Here is a 15,564-nt window from a genome sequence, read left to right on the forward strand (position 1 = left end):
TGCCTGTCTCCTGCCTGTCTCTTGCCTGTCTCCTGCCTGTCTCTTGCCTGTCTCCTGCCTGTCTCCTGCCTGTCTCTTGCCTGTATCATGCCTGTCTCTTGCCTGTCTCCTGCCTGTCTCCTGCCTGTCTCCTGCCTGTCTCTTGCCTGTATCATGCCTGTCTCTTGCCTGTCTCTTGCCTGTCTCTTGCCTGTCTCCTGCCTGTCTCCTGCCTGTCTCTTGTCTGTGGCTATTGGAGCTAGAGATATCCTTGTTTTTTTTTTTATATTGGGCAAACACATTTGATTTGTTTTGTATGTACGCAACCTCCAAAATGATTACATTTTAATAAGTTTTATACCCTTTTGAAATGTATGTTAAAGGAGCGCAGACCTTCAAAATTCCGACTCAGTACAAACCCTTGGTACACACACACACATGCAAACTGCCTCTATTAACGTTATGTTTGCTTCTGCTGCCAGAAAAGTAATCTGAACTATACAAGGAAGAAGGAAGAAATTTAAAATCTACACAGAGAACCTGTCTGTTAACATTCTGGTTTCAGTGCCAGTAATTCACCTTGCCCTTAGAAACAATGCACTGCATGTTGCAGTTATTCAAGATTGTAAAGACATTGGCGAATCCTTTACTTGAGAAATTAACAAATACCAGTTTTATGCCTAGAACTGCCCATTGTTCTATATAGAACCTTTTGGTTCTTTGGTCAAAATGTAAGAACTCTTTTCAGAAGAAGATTCAAATCATTGATGGTTCTGGTAAAAAAAAATATATATATATATATTTAGGGGTTCCATATATGAACCCTTTTTGGTTCTCTATTGGTTCTTCTGTATGCTCCAAAAGTATTGGGACAATGACACTGTACTCCAGCACTTTGGATTTGAAATAATACAATGACTATGAGGTTAACATGCAGGCTGTCAACTTTAATTTCAGGGTATTTTCATCCATATCGGGTGAACCGTTTAGAAATTACAGCACTTTTTGTCCATGGTCCCCTTTAGGGGACCTAACGTATTGGGACAAATTCACTTATTTGTGTATTAAAGTAGTACAAATGTAACTATTTGGTCACATATTCATAGCACACAATGACTACATCAAGCTTATGACTACAAATTTGTTGGATGCATTTTCTGTTTGTTTTGGTTGTGTTTCAGAATATTTTGTGCCCAACAGAAATGACTGGTAAATAATGCATTGTCATTTTGGAGTCACTTTCATTGTGAATAAAAATATATTATATTTCTAACACTTCTACATTAATGTGGATGCTATCCTGAATGAATCGTGAATAATGATGAGTGAGATATTTAGCGCACAAATATCATACACCCAAGACATGCTAACCTCTCACGATTACAATAACAGGGAAGGTTAGCATTTTATATCATACCCCCAAGACATGTTTACCTCTCACCATTACAATAACAGGGGAAGTTAGTATACAGGGGTATGATAGTTGTGCCTCTGTAACTTTCTCAATCGTCATTATTCACGATTCATTCAGGATTGTTGTATAATTTCAAATCCAAAATGCTGGATTACAGAGCCAAAACTAGAAGAAAAAAATCGTTGTCCCAATTCTTTTGGAGCCACTTTTCGTAAGCACCTTTGTTTTGATGGGACAATTAACATTGAATTCCACATGCCCGTGCAACGTCTCTCCCAATGTTTTAATCACAGGTGAAAAGAGAGAAGGAGGTATCAGATTTCTAGATGACCAGACCACTCCCACTTTCAACCAGTATAATACTACACAGACCTGCAAAAAAATTAAACAGACACTGAAATAAATACGTTTGTTTGTGTTGCTAACGAACCCTTCTCTACAGCCCACATTCAAAATGCTGTATTTGATTCTATTTGTTGGAACTTTCGTCCTGTCCTCGGGGCAATTCACGAGTAAGTAGCCACTTCTGAATCCTATTTTGTGTATTTCCTATATTTGTGTAGTCAATATATATCAATGTAGGTATTGGTATGTTGAGATTCAATCAAGGCTATTGTGTCTTATCTAGCGAGCCTATACACCGTGTTTTATTGGTCGAAGTGAGCTTCACAAAAAAAATCGCTTTGTAGGAATTATGACCCAAATTGTGTTAATTAATAGCTATTTAATTACTTTTCTCCAGTTGATGTGCACGTTAAACTGGTAATTGGTTGCAGAAAATGAAGATTATTTTAACAATAAACGTTGACGTAATCTTATCATCAAATAAAGTGTGTACACATTATGATATGACGCACAAACCGATCTTTCAATCTACTTTGGAATCTTTGTCAGGTTTGAGCATATCCGAGTTGCTTACATTATGGAAATAGGTTGTTAAACAGGCTAAATACTATTCGCGCTGATATAGGGGCTAGACCTAGTTTAAATTGCAGTCTGGACATGGACATGCCAAACGTAGTCAATAAGCAAGATTAAATTCCCTAGGTTATTGATAAGGCCTAACAATACAGTTTATAATTCCAATCAAATTCTAATTAAAACCCAAAACAACTTGTTTTAAATAGGCCATGTCTATAAATATAGTTACAGGCACCGTCATTACTCCCGAGGGCGTAGGGCATATAATACAGACAAAGCTTTTTAGACTATGGAGGGTTTTACACACATCCAACGTTTTCACAGGAGCTGGATAAATATCCAATATAACGAGTAAGGGGGAACATCCACTGACCGGTATACCACTCGCAAATGTAATGTTTTATAAACATCATGGAACCGTCTTACAGATCATATTTGCACTTCTCCAGGAATAGCAGACTAAATAAACCCACGGAAGTTGAATCTTTCTAAAAAATAAATAAAACATGTATAAAATTAAAACGAAAAACAATCAATCCGTTTTTTTAAACAACAATAATGTTTATATGGCTGAGGCTACGTAGGCCATCATTGTAATTTGATCTTAACTGACTTGCCTAGTTAAATCAAAGTAAATACATTAAAACAGAGTTTTCGACGCCCCTCTGGAAACGTATTTCTCAAAACTAACACCCTGACTACACTGCTGGCGCTCGTCAACGAGCGTCTGCGTTTACCAAGGGCTAAAATAGAAGTCAGCTCTATTTGTGACGCAGATTACGCTGCAAGTCCTGCCTCTTCCATCTTCTCATTGGTTCATAGAAGCAGATACCCAAGTGCCATCTCCTTCATTGGTTATACCCACGTGGGTGCTTGAAAGGCAAACTGTGTTGTCTTTGTAATACTATGAAAGTTTAGATGCCAATCACCATATAAATTCAAAGAAGAAAAAGCCTGGAAGGAGGAGAGATGACTAGAAATTACATGGTTGACCATTTTATGTGTGGATTAATTGTCAGAGTAGAGGACCTTGTGCATTTCAGGTAAAATAACAACTCAATGTTTATATCCCAGGACAAATTAGCTAGCAACAGCAAGCTAGCTAAATAGGACAAATTAGCTGGCAAGTGCAAGCTAGCTAGCTAAATTACCATAAATGTTTAATGCTTTTCGACCTGTCCCCAAATTAATGTCATTGGTTCAGAGTTTGTTTTGATATTTTAACCTGCGTGGCGTGATCGCGTTTGGTGTGGGGGGACAAAATACATTTACGCACGATTGCACGCGCGCAGCCGGTTTGGGTTCTGTGTTAGTGCACTGAGCAGCAGCTGAAAGGACTCTCGTTCCATGAGCATAAGGCACTCGGTGCACACATAGACCTAAGGGCTCTTCTATTCACTGAATATAGATGATTAAATAGCAGACAGTAACCCTACAATAGGTCTAGTTATAACAACAATATCATCTCTTTTTTTTTATTGGCTTCAATGTGGAAACATCCATCTACACACATTTCAGTCTCATTTTGAAAATGCTCTGCATGTTTGAGCCATGGACAGTTGGACATTGCCCAAACGTTATAATAAGATTCACCTACTATCACTGTGATTATGGCCTGTTAGTGACTTTGCCACGCAAAAGGTAAACAAACTAACAGGCCAATAGCCATGGCAACAAGCGGATTCAGCACCAAGGAATTACCGCGATTTAACAGTTAGGTCCTAAAGCTTGAAAGTGTAAGATGCCATTTTTTTTTTAGAAAATGATGAAGGAAAAACAATATGCATTCTAATAAGCAATTCCTAAACAGACTTGCTACAGTCACTGACACCTTTCATTCAATTGTAATAACTTGACCTAGAAAGACTTCCTACAGTCACTGACACCTTTCATTCTATTGTAATAACTTGACCTAGAAAGACTTCCTACAGTCACTGACACCTTTCATTCAATTGTAATAACTTGACCTAGACAGACTTCCTACAGTCACTGACACCTTTCATTCAATTGTAATAACTTGACCTAGACAGACTTGCTACAGTCACTGACACCTTTCATTCAATTGAAATAACTTGACCTAGAAAGACTTCCTACAGTCATTGACACCTTTCATTTAACAGGCATCGCACATAGAATGAGTCCAAACGTTTCACAGAAGTTGCTGGACAAAAATAATGTCCAATATAAAGAAAAAAGGTGAATGCCTGTTTTGCTGCTCGTGATATTTAAATAAAACATTGGTTAAAGGCTACTGATTAAGCTACTCTGTGCGTCTGCTGGCAAGATCAATACCAAAACCAATTGTGTTACTGCCAAGACCAGCTTTTGGTGAGTCTTAAATATCAACAGTAGGGCTGCTTGAAATTGGCACATTGGCCAACGTTTTTAAGGACACACCTCAAATATGTCCAAGATAGCTGATATAAGTCAGGTAAATTGGCGCCAGGGTTGTAAAAGCCAGCGCTCTGATATTTTCTAAATTGAAATTAGCCAAAGAGTGTGCGTTTGACACTAGCGCCGCCTTAACACTGGGCTCCCGAGTGGCACAGCGGTCTAAGACACTGCATCTCACTGCTAGAGGCATCACTACAGACCTCCTAGTTTGAATCCAGGCTGTATCCCATAGGGCGACGCACAATTGGCCCAGCGTCGTCCGGGTTTGGCCGGTGTAGGCCGTCATTGTAAATAAGAATTTGTTCTTAACTGACTTGCCTAGATAAATAAAGGTTACATTTTTATTTTATTAAAACGCCAGGCAATCATAGAGCCTTATATGTGTTGTTCAGAACCTAAATTAAATGTCAACTTTTTTTCTAGTCAACTTGTGGTGGTAGAGACGCAAGCTTGTTTGCATTCAGTCAAACAGCATCCACTGTTGCAATGACATGACTGTTACAGTCGTCCGTTTTGTTATTACAGCATTAACTTATTATTGGACATTCAGGCTATATTTCCTGTGGCAACACATCCTCCACTCTATTCAAAGTCCACAGCATTGCAAACATTTGGGATTGAGTGGTAAACACCAAGTCTTTCACAAAATTGTGCAACAGGCTGTACATTTGTTTAATCAGCATTGATGATAATCTGTTTTTGCTACATCAATTCTTTCTTCACAACCACAACAGCTAGCCCATCGTTTACAACATCAACCACAAGTTCCATAACCTTAACTGCTAACCCGTTGTTGGCACCATCAACCCCAACACCTACAACCACAACTACTCTCCCTGCGGATACAACTACTGCCCCTGGGGATACAACTACTGCCCCTGGGGATACAACTACTGCCCCTGGGGATACAACTACTGCCCCTGGGGATACAACTACTGCCCCTGGGGATACAACTACTGCCCCTGCGGATACAACTACTGCCCCTGGGGATACAACTACTGCCCCTGGGGATACAACTACTGCCCCTGGGGATACAACTACTGCCCCTGCGGATACAACTACTGCCCCTGGGGATACAACTGCTGTCCCTGGGGATACAACTACTGCCCCTGCGGATACAACTACTGCCCCTGCGGATACAACTACTGTCCCTGGGGATACAACTACTGCCCCTGCGGATACAACTGCTGTCCCTGGTGATACAACTATTGTCCCTGGGGATATAACAACCACAACCACAACACCTACAACCACAACTGTTATCGCAGATTTTACACCCACAGCTGGTGTCCCAGAGGATTCAACAACACCCACAACCGTTCAACCAACAACAATTCCTACAGCAAGTACGTGGGAATTTAGTTTTTATGTCAAATGTACATTGTGGGCCAAATGTGACTAACAAATTTTGCTTGCCATCAACTTAGTTCATTCTTAATATAGATTTTATTAGGCCAAAGTGATTTACAGTACTAAGATACAGACCAGATGTTATTGTATTCAATTCCATTTACTTCCTGAGCATGGCATGCAATTCTTTCTGTCTGTGATCTTAACAATCCTAGCTCATGATGCCCTTTTGAACATTCCCAATCATCGTCATGTTATTCATGTACAGAACCAGTCAAAAGTCTGAACACACCTACTCATTCAAGGGTTTTTCTTTATATATATTTTTTACTATTTTCTACGTTGTAGAATAATAGTGAAGACATCAAAACTATGAAATAACACATATGGAATCATGTATCAAATGAAACTTTGTGTGTCATATGCGCCAAATACAACCGGTGAAATGCTTACTTACAATCACTTAACCAACAATGCAGTTCAAGAAAGAGTTAAGGAAATATTTACCAAATAAACTAAAGTAAAGAATTATAAAAAGTAACACAAAATAACAATAACAATAACGAGGCTATATACGGGGGTACTGGGTCTATGTGCTGGGGTAGAGGTTAGTCAAGGTTTTTTGTACATGTAGTCTAGGTAGAGGTAAAGAGCAACAGTGGCTCCTTAACAGCTTCTACCCACAAGCCATAAGACTGCTGAACAACTACTCAAATGGCCACTCTGACTATTTACATTGACCCCCCCCCCTTCACACTGTTGCTATTCGCTGTTGTAGTTACCAAAAAGGTGTTAAACAAATCAAAATATGTTTTATATTTGAGATTCTTCAAAGTAGCCAGACTTTGCCTAGATGACAACTTTGCACACTCTTGGCATTCTCGAAACCAGCTTCCCCTGGAATGCTTTTCCAACCGTCTTGAAGGAGTTCCCACATATGCTGAGCACTTGCCTGCTTTTCCTTCACTCTGGTCCAACTCATCCCAAACCATCACAATTGGGTTGAGATCAAATCAACGTTTATTTGTCACGTGCCCCCGAATACAACAGTAAAAAGACAGTGAAATACAGTAGTGAGGCTGAATACAGTAGTGAGGCTATAAAAATAGGGAGGCTACATACAGACACAGATTAGTCAGGCTGATTGAGGTAGTATGTACATGTAGATATGGTTAAAGTGACTATGCATATATGATGAACAGAGAGTACCAGTAGCGTAAAGAGGGGATGGCAGGACACAATGCAGATAGCCCGGTTGAGGCCAATTGAGATAGTATGTACAGTGGGGCAAAAAAGTATTTAGTCAGCCACCAATTGTGCAAGGTCTCCCACTTAAAAAGATGAGAGAGGCCTGTAATTTTCATCATAGGTACACTTCAACTATGACAGATAAAATTAGGGGGAAAAATCCAGAAAATCACATTGTAGGATTTTTAATGAATTTATTTGCAAATTATGGTGGAAAATAAGTATTTTGCCCTTGGTAAAATAGCTCATACACAACCTGGAGGTGTGTTGGATCATTGTCCTGTTGAAAATCAAATGACAGTCCCACGTAAAGCAAGCCAGATGGGATGGCGTATCGCTGCAGAATGCTGTTTTAGTCTTGAAGGTTAACTTTGCCTTGAATTCTAATTAAATCACTGACAGTGTCACTAGCAAAGCACCCCCACACCATCCCACCTCCTTCTCCATGCTTCACAGTGGGAACCACACATGTGGAGATCATCCGTTCACCTACTCTGCGTCTCACAAAGACACGCCGGTTGGAACCAAAAATCTCAAATTTGGACTCATCAGACCAAAGGAAAGATTTCCACTGGTCTAATGTCCATTGCTCGTGTTTTTAGCCCAAGCAAGTCTCTTCTTCTTATTGGTGTCCTTTAGTAGTGGTTTATTTGCAGCAATTTGACCATGAAGGCCTGATTCACACAGTCTCCTCTGAACAGTTGATGTTGAGATGTGTCTGTTACTTGAACTCTGTGAAGCATTTATTTGGGCTGCGATTTCTGAGGCTGGTAACTTCCTTTCCTGTGGCGGTCCTCATGAGAGCCAGTTTCATCATAGCGCTTGATGGTTTTTGCGACTGCACTTGAAGAAACTTTAAAAGTTCTTGACATTTTACGGATTTACTGACCTTCATGTCTTAAAGTAATGATGGACTGTCATTTCTCTTGGCTTATTTGAGCTGTTCTTGCAATAATATGGACTTGGTCTTTTACCAAATAGGGTTATCTTCTGTATACCACCCCTACCTTGTCACAACACAACTGATTGGCTCAAATGCATTAAGAAGGAAAGAAATTCCACTATTAAACTTTTAACAGGGCACACCTGTTAATTGAAATGCAATCCAGGTGACTACCTCATGAAGCTGGTTGAGAGAATGCCAAGAGTGTGCAAAGCTGTCATCACAGCAAAGGGTGGCTGCTTTGAAGAATCTCAAATATAAAATATATTTTGATTTGTTTAACACTTGGTTACTACATGATTCCATATGTGTTATTTCATAGTTTTTTTGTCTTCACTATTATTCTACGATGTAGAAAATAGTAAAAATAAACCCTGGAATGAGTAGGTGTGTCCAAACTTTAGACTGGTACTGTACAATATAGCGTGTTGTACAATGTAGAAAACAATCAAACAAGCTCTAAAAGCTCAACGGAAAGCATTCCTTCAGATATTAAATTAATTATTATTCCTACCTGCCTCATATTACCCTGAGCGTTACTGTAGCCCAATCCTAAGGGTTAGCATTACTGAGACTGTTCATTCGGACTGTTGTCTCTTGATTTGTCATAACAGATTCCTATTTAATCAATCATTATTATTGTACAATCATTATCATATTGGCCCCTCCATCACACATTACTCATTACTCAGTAATGTGTGGTATTGGATTTGCCCCAAACATAACACTTTGTATTCAGGACATAAAGTGAATTGCTTTGCCACATTTTTTGCAGTATTACTTTAGTGCCTTGTTTTAAACCGGATACATGTTTTGGAATATTTTTATTATGTACAGGCTTCCTTCTTTTCAGTCTGTCATTTAGGTTAGTTTTGTGGAGTAACTACACTGTTGTTGATCCATCCTCAGTTTTCTCCTGTGACGGCCATTAAACTCTGTAACTGTTTTAAATTCACCATTTTTCTCATGGGGAAATCCCTGAGCGGTTTCCTTCCTCTCCGGCAACTGAGTTAGAAAAGACGCCTGTATCTAAGTAGTGACTGGGTGTATTGATGCACCATCCAAAGTGTAATTAATTACTTCTCCATGTTAAAAGAGATATTCAATTTTACCCATCAACCAATAGGTGCTCTTCTTTGCGAGGCATTGGAAAACCTCCCTGGTCTTTGTGGTTAAATCTGTGTTTTAAATGTACTGCTCGACTGAGGGACCTTACAGATAATTGTATGTGTGGGGTACAGAAATGAGAGAGTCATTCAAAAATCATGTTAAACACTACTATTGCACGCAGAGTGAGTCCATCCAACTGATTATGTGACTTGATCAGCAGATTTTTACACCTGAATGTATGTAGGCTTACCATAACAAAGGAATTGAATACTTATTGACTCAAGACATTTCAGCTTTTATTTTTTATTAATTTGTAAAAATGTATAATTCCACTTTGACATTATGGGGTGTTGTGTGTGTGTGTGTGTGTAAGCCGATTACAAAAAATCTCAATTTAATCCATTGTAAATGTAGGCTGTAACGCAACAACACGTGAGTGTGAATACTTTCTGAAGGCACCGCACAAGGGAAAAATCACAGGGTTGCAGAAATGTATAGTACATATTCCCTGAACATTGAACATTGACCTTAACTATTTATGTGTCTTATTACTTCCATCTTCCTCAGACCTGACCACGTTTGCACATGCAGCGGTGAATTTATCCAGCTACGAAAATCTGGATAGCGATACAATCGTTTCAAACATTGAGGAGGTATGTTGACAATCTGTCTGTCTTCCCTCTGTCTGTCGTCCCTCTGTCTGTCAGTCAGGTTGTTATCAATTCAGAATTGAATGCTTGATAAATTCCAATTCCTTTTGTAATGTGGAAATCAAAATAGTAAACAGGATGAATAATTGGAATTAATAAAAATGTATTTGAAAATTCCAACGTTACGGTAAATGGTTCAACTGTAAATCTATAGATTCCAGGTTCTGCTGGTGACTTTCCCATGAGAATCTGTAGATCTCCCACTGAATGTGTAAAGAGAAGCCTTTTGAACAGTGGTAGGCTAATGCAGGCAGATATTATCATGAATGTGTGTGCAAGATTACATTTTTGGGCCATCTTGGTTATTTTAGATCAATAGAAAGCGATAGTTTAGATCCACCCAGGACAAGGACCTGCTTTTGTGGGTTTTTTAATCAGTTTTCTGCTTGCATGTGTTAGAGTAATTACTTTTTTGTTTTCGTTTTGCTCACAAGAGTTAGCTATGAGGCATGCAGAGGAGCCTTGCTGGTGGAGAGTTTTTGTGAGAACTTGACACGAGAGCTAAAGCCACATGATTGAGAGTGTTGGTTTGACCTAGATAAAATCCCAAAGTTAGTTATTTGGCCCAAAATGTAACTTTGCCCCATACACACAGACCCATGCTACTATCTGCCTGCATAAAATCCTACTGATGTTCAAAAGGCCTCTTTACACATTTATCAAACATCTTTGTCTATATGGTAAATCTATAGATTCCCCTGTAAATGTGTAGATGAACCAATAAGATGGGGATCTATACATATACAGTGAGTGGAAAAAAGTATTTGATCACTGACAAAGAAATGATCCGTCTATAATTTTAATGGTTTATTTGAACAGTGAGAGACAGAATAACAACAACAAAAATCCAGAAAAACACGTCAAAAATGTTATACATTGATTTGCATTTTGATGAGGGAAATAAGTATTTCACCCCTCTGCAAAACATGACTTGGTGGCAAAATCCTTGTAGGCAATCAGAGGTCAGACCGTTCTTGTAGATGGCCACCAGGTTTGCACACATCTCAGGAGGGATTTTGTCCCACTCCTCTTTGCAGATCTTCTGCAAGTCATTAAGGTTTCGAGGCTGACGTTTGGCAACTCGAACCTTCAGCTCCCTCCACAGATTTTCTATGGGATTAAAGTCTGGAGCCTGGCTAGGCCACTCCAGGACCTTAATGTTCTTCTTCTTGAGCCACTCCTTTGTTGCCTTGACTGTGTGTTTTGGGTCATTGTCATGCTGGAATACCCATCCACGACCCATTTTCAATGCCCTGGCTGAGGGAAGGAGGTTCTCACCCAAGATTTGACGGTACATGACCCCGTCCATCGTCCCTTTGATGCGGTGAAGTTGTCCTGTCCCCTTAGCAGAAAAACACCCCCAAAGCATAATGTTTCCACCTCCATGTTTGACGGTGGGGATGGTGTTCTTGGGGTCATAGGCAGCATTCCTCCTCCTCCAAACACGGCGAGTTGAGTTGATGCCAAAGAACTCCATTTTGGTCTCATCTGACCACAACACTTTCACCCAGTTGTCCTCTGAATCATTCAGATGTTCATTGGCAAACTTCAGACGGGCATGTATATGTGCTTTCTTGAGCAGGGGGACCTTGCGGGCGCTGCAGGATTTCAGTCCTTAATGGCGTAGCGTGTTACCAATTGGTTTCTTGGTGACTATGGTCCTAGCTGCCTTGAGATCATTGACAAGATCCTCCCGTGTAGTTCTGGGCTGATTCCTCACCGTTCTCATGATCATTGCAACTCCATTAGGTGAGATCTTGCATGGAGCCCCAGGCCGAGGGAGATTGGCAGTTATTTTGTTTTTCTTCCATTTGCGAATAATCGCACCAACTGTTGTCACCTTCTCACCAAGTTGCTTGGCGATGGTCTTGTAGCCCATTCCAGCCTTGTGTAGGTCTACAATCTTGTCCCTGACATCCTTGGAGAGCTCTTTGGTCTTGGCCATGGTGGAGAGTTTGGAATCTGATTGATTGATTGCTTCTGTGGACAGGTGTCTTTTATACAGGTAACAAACTGAGATTAGGAGCACTCCCTTTAAGAGTGTGCTCCTAATCTCAGCTCGTTACCTGTATAAAAGACACCTGGGAGCCAGAAATCTTTTTGATTGAGAGGGGGTCAAATACTTATTTCCCTCATTAAAATGCAAATCAATTTATAACATTTGACGCGTTTTTCTGGATTTTTTTGTTGTTATTCTGTCTCTCACTGTTCAAATAAACCTGCCATTAAAATTAGACGGATCATTTCTTTGTCAGTGGGCAAATGTACAGAATCAGCAGGGGATCAAATACTTTTTTCCCTCACTGTACAGGTAATTCTATATGATTTATTGTTTTTACACATTTACAGTAACATACATAAATGTATTTCTTGTATTTCAGTTCTTGAAGCAAATAAGCAATAATGCCCTTGGACCTCTGAAGTTAACAGTGAAACGTTTCTCAAAATGTAGCGGCGCCCAGTGTGGAGACCAGCAACCCTCTACTACCACTCAACCCACCACTGGCCCTCAACCCTCCACTGGCCCTCAATCCTCCACTGGCCCTCAAACCTTCCCTGACACTCAACCCACCACTGGCCCTCAACCCACCACTGGCCCTCAACCCTCCACTGGCCCTCAACCCACCACTGGCCCTCAACCCACCACTGGCCCTCAACCCTCCACTGGCCCTCAACCCTCCACTGGCCCTCAACCCACCACTGGCCCTCAACCCACCACTGGCCCTCAAATCTTCACTGACACTCAAGCCTCTACTGGCCCTCAACCCACATTTACATAGATACCGTTCTGGTTTCATAATCACCACTGATTCATCAGACATCTGTATAGCCTACTTGTTGATTTGTTAACTTGTCAATCATTTGAAATGAAGTGGGGTCATTTGAAATGGAGTGGGGTAATTTGAAATGGAGTGGGGTCATTTGAAATGGAGTGGGGTCATTTGAAATGGAGTGGGGTCATTTGAAATGTAGGTACATAAATATATGTCATACAAGTTCATACTCTAACTTTGAAGGAATAGCTATGGTTTTTAAAAGTCAGTGATATTGGTAACACTTCCCATTGAGGTATCCTTTAAGTGAGTTGTAAAAAGGTATATGAATACTTCAATATCAACCGTACTGACTGGGATTAGGGTATGTATTTTACTGTATGACAGGGACTGGTAGATATTGCAATCAACAAGTTTAAATCAATCATGTGGAAATATCTCCATTGACCCTGAACTTTGATGTAGTAATTCAAAGACTTTGTGAAGATTGAAACCGCTTTTTCTATAAAGTATGGCAGACTATTTAGAAATATGTTTGTTTTTTTAGCTAAATATTTTGTAGCTTTTTTATTCTGTTATTTTCATTACTTTTTAAGATGTATTCTTTGTGTTATTTTCCTTTGTCAGGTTGGGCCCCTCTCAATCAAACCTGTTCTCAACCCCATTGTTATTTATTGAAGCTTTATTTAACTAGGCAAGTCAGTTAAGCACAAATTCTTATTTACAATGACAGCCTACCCCTGCCAAATCCGGACGACACTGGGCCAATTGTGCGCAACCCTATGGGACTCCCAATCCCAGACGGATGGGATACAGGCCTGGAATCAAATCAGGGTCTGCAGTGACACCTCTTGCATTGAGCTGCAGTGCCTTAGACTGCTGCGCCACTCGGGAGCCCAATTGTGGTATGTTAGGTTGGGTCCCTCTCAATCAAACCTGTTTTTCAACCCCATTGTGGTATGTTAGGTTGGGTCCCTCTCAATCAAACCTGTTTCTAGGTTCAGACAAAACAACTTTCTTCTTGTGCTCATTTGGAATCATTGATTAAAAATAACATGCCAAATCATCTCTTATGTTGATTATATTGCTAACTGACTTGATTTAAAATTACTTTCAGATGATGTGGGCATGACATGCTGTGTGGTTGATTTACTTTTTTTTCTATGCATTTGTTAGCAGTGGCTAGTTTAAAGGGGGCCTGAACATACTGATTTCACCTCGGTTTTCCTTCTCATTAAGTCAAATGCATTTTCGTTTTGGGGGTGTGATTTGATGTGGGTGTGTTATGTTCACTATATAAAATATTATCAAAAATGTGATTTGTATTTTTTTGGCCTCTTGGGCCCCCTATAGGGGCAGTAGGTAGCTATAGGGGCGGCAGGTAGCCTAGTGGTTAGTGTTGGGCAAGGTTGCTCGACCAAATCCCTGAGCTGACAAGGTAAAAAAAATATGTTGTTCTGCTCCTGAGCAAAGCAGTTAACCCACTGTTCCCCGGGTGCCGAAGACATGAATGTTGATTAAGGCAGCTCTCCGCACCTCTCTGATTCAGAGGGGTTGGATTAATTCAGAAGACACATTTCAGTTGAATGCATTCAGTTGTACAAGTTGACTAGGTATCCCCCCTTTTACAGACTTGGGCCCAGAACCTGACTCACAATTGACCAGTCACTTGTATTTATAATGGAATAAAAACATATGGAAATATTAATCAGCTACCCAATCAAGGCAAGGCCACCCCAGTTACCCAATGTGGGTCCTCCTCCCCCCCATCTGACGATTAGCAGAGTGGCACAAGGCAGCGGCAGGTAGCCTAGTGGTTAGAGCGCAGGTGAAAATCTGTCATTCTACCCCTAAACAAGGCTGTTAACCCATCGTTCCCCATTACGCTGTCATTGTAAATAAGAATTTGTTATTATCTGGCTTGCGTAGTTCAATTTGAAAACATGTATTTTTTATATAATATAATAATAATAATAATATAATATAGCCTATACAGTTATATTGCCAAAATACATACTTAAAAAAAATGATATGATTTATTTTGTTGTCTCTTGGGCCCCCCCTTGGGCCCCCCCATGGGCCTGGGCTCAGGGTCTTCAGCCCCGGTAAGCACCTGCATTAATCCGGACTTGGACATGTGGGCATGATTGAAATCCCATACCCAACTATCAAACCCAACCAGGAAATCGGCATACCTATAGACATACCTATGCCACACTTCCATTTCAGTGATCTCCACCCTGAATGAATAGTGGGGTGAATAGCATGCTATTCTCATGCGTAAGTTCAAGGTGTTATAGAATGCGTTTTTGTTGGTAGGTCACTCTGATAGGCCTACATTATGCTCCAATAGCCAGAGTAGTCTACTTGGCCACTGTCTACAACTGTAACTTAAAGTGGGTACAACCTCAGTGGTCACAGTAAACGTTTGCCAGAAGTTGCACAGAATGCTCATAGTGTTCAAGTTTCCAAGACCATAAAATGTGCTGACGAAAATGAGAGGGAACATTGGTTAACAGATACATAGATGTAGGGGTTGTTCGGCAGAAACAAAGTAGTGTGTTTGTACTTAGAACAGTTGTTTTGGATTTTTTACTGTTTTATGTCAACGCTGCATAAGACTACATAAAATATTTATATACTGTAGGGTATAATCATATGTAGGGCATCGTGACTCTATATGTAATGCCTATCAATGCTTTATGAAAGCTACATACAACC

At 40.2% G+C, this 15,564-nt stretch overlaps 1 protein-coding gene across 1 annotated transcript; it reads left to right on the forward strand.

Annotated features, from left to right (window-relative positions):
* Positions 1-1,766: 1,766 nt before the first annotated feature.
* Positions 1,767-14,159, forward strand: LOC115109032 (glycine and tyrosine-rich protein-like). Its single transcript, XM_029633579.2, has 4 exons — positions 1,767-1,905; positions 5,443-6,054; positions 9,927-10,012; positions 12,451-14,159. Exons 1-4 carry the CDS (start codon positions 1,848-1,850, stop codon positions 12,847-12,849), a joined length of 1,155 nt encoding a protein of 384 aa, XP_029489439.2. The 5' UTR covers positions 1,767-1,847; the 3' UTR covers positions 12,850-14,159.
* Positions 14,160-15,564: the final 1,405 nt, after the last annotated feature.

This window comes from Oncorhynchus nerka, linkage group LG25 (assembly GCF_034236695.1).
Source record: "Oncorhynchus nerka isolate Pitt River linkage group LG25, Oner_Uvic_2.0, whole genome shotgun sequence".
NCBI lineage: Eukaryota > Metazoa > Chordata > Actinopteri > Salmoniformes > Salmonidae > Oncorhynchus > Oncorhynchus nerka.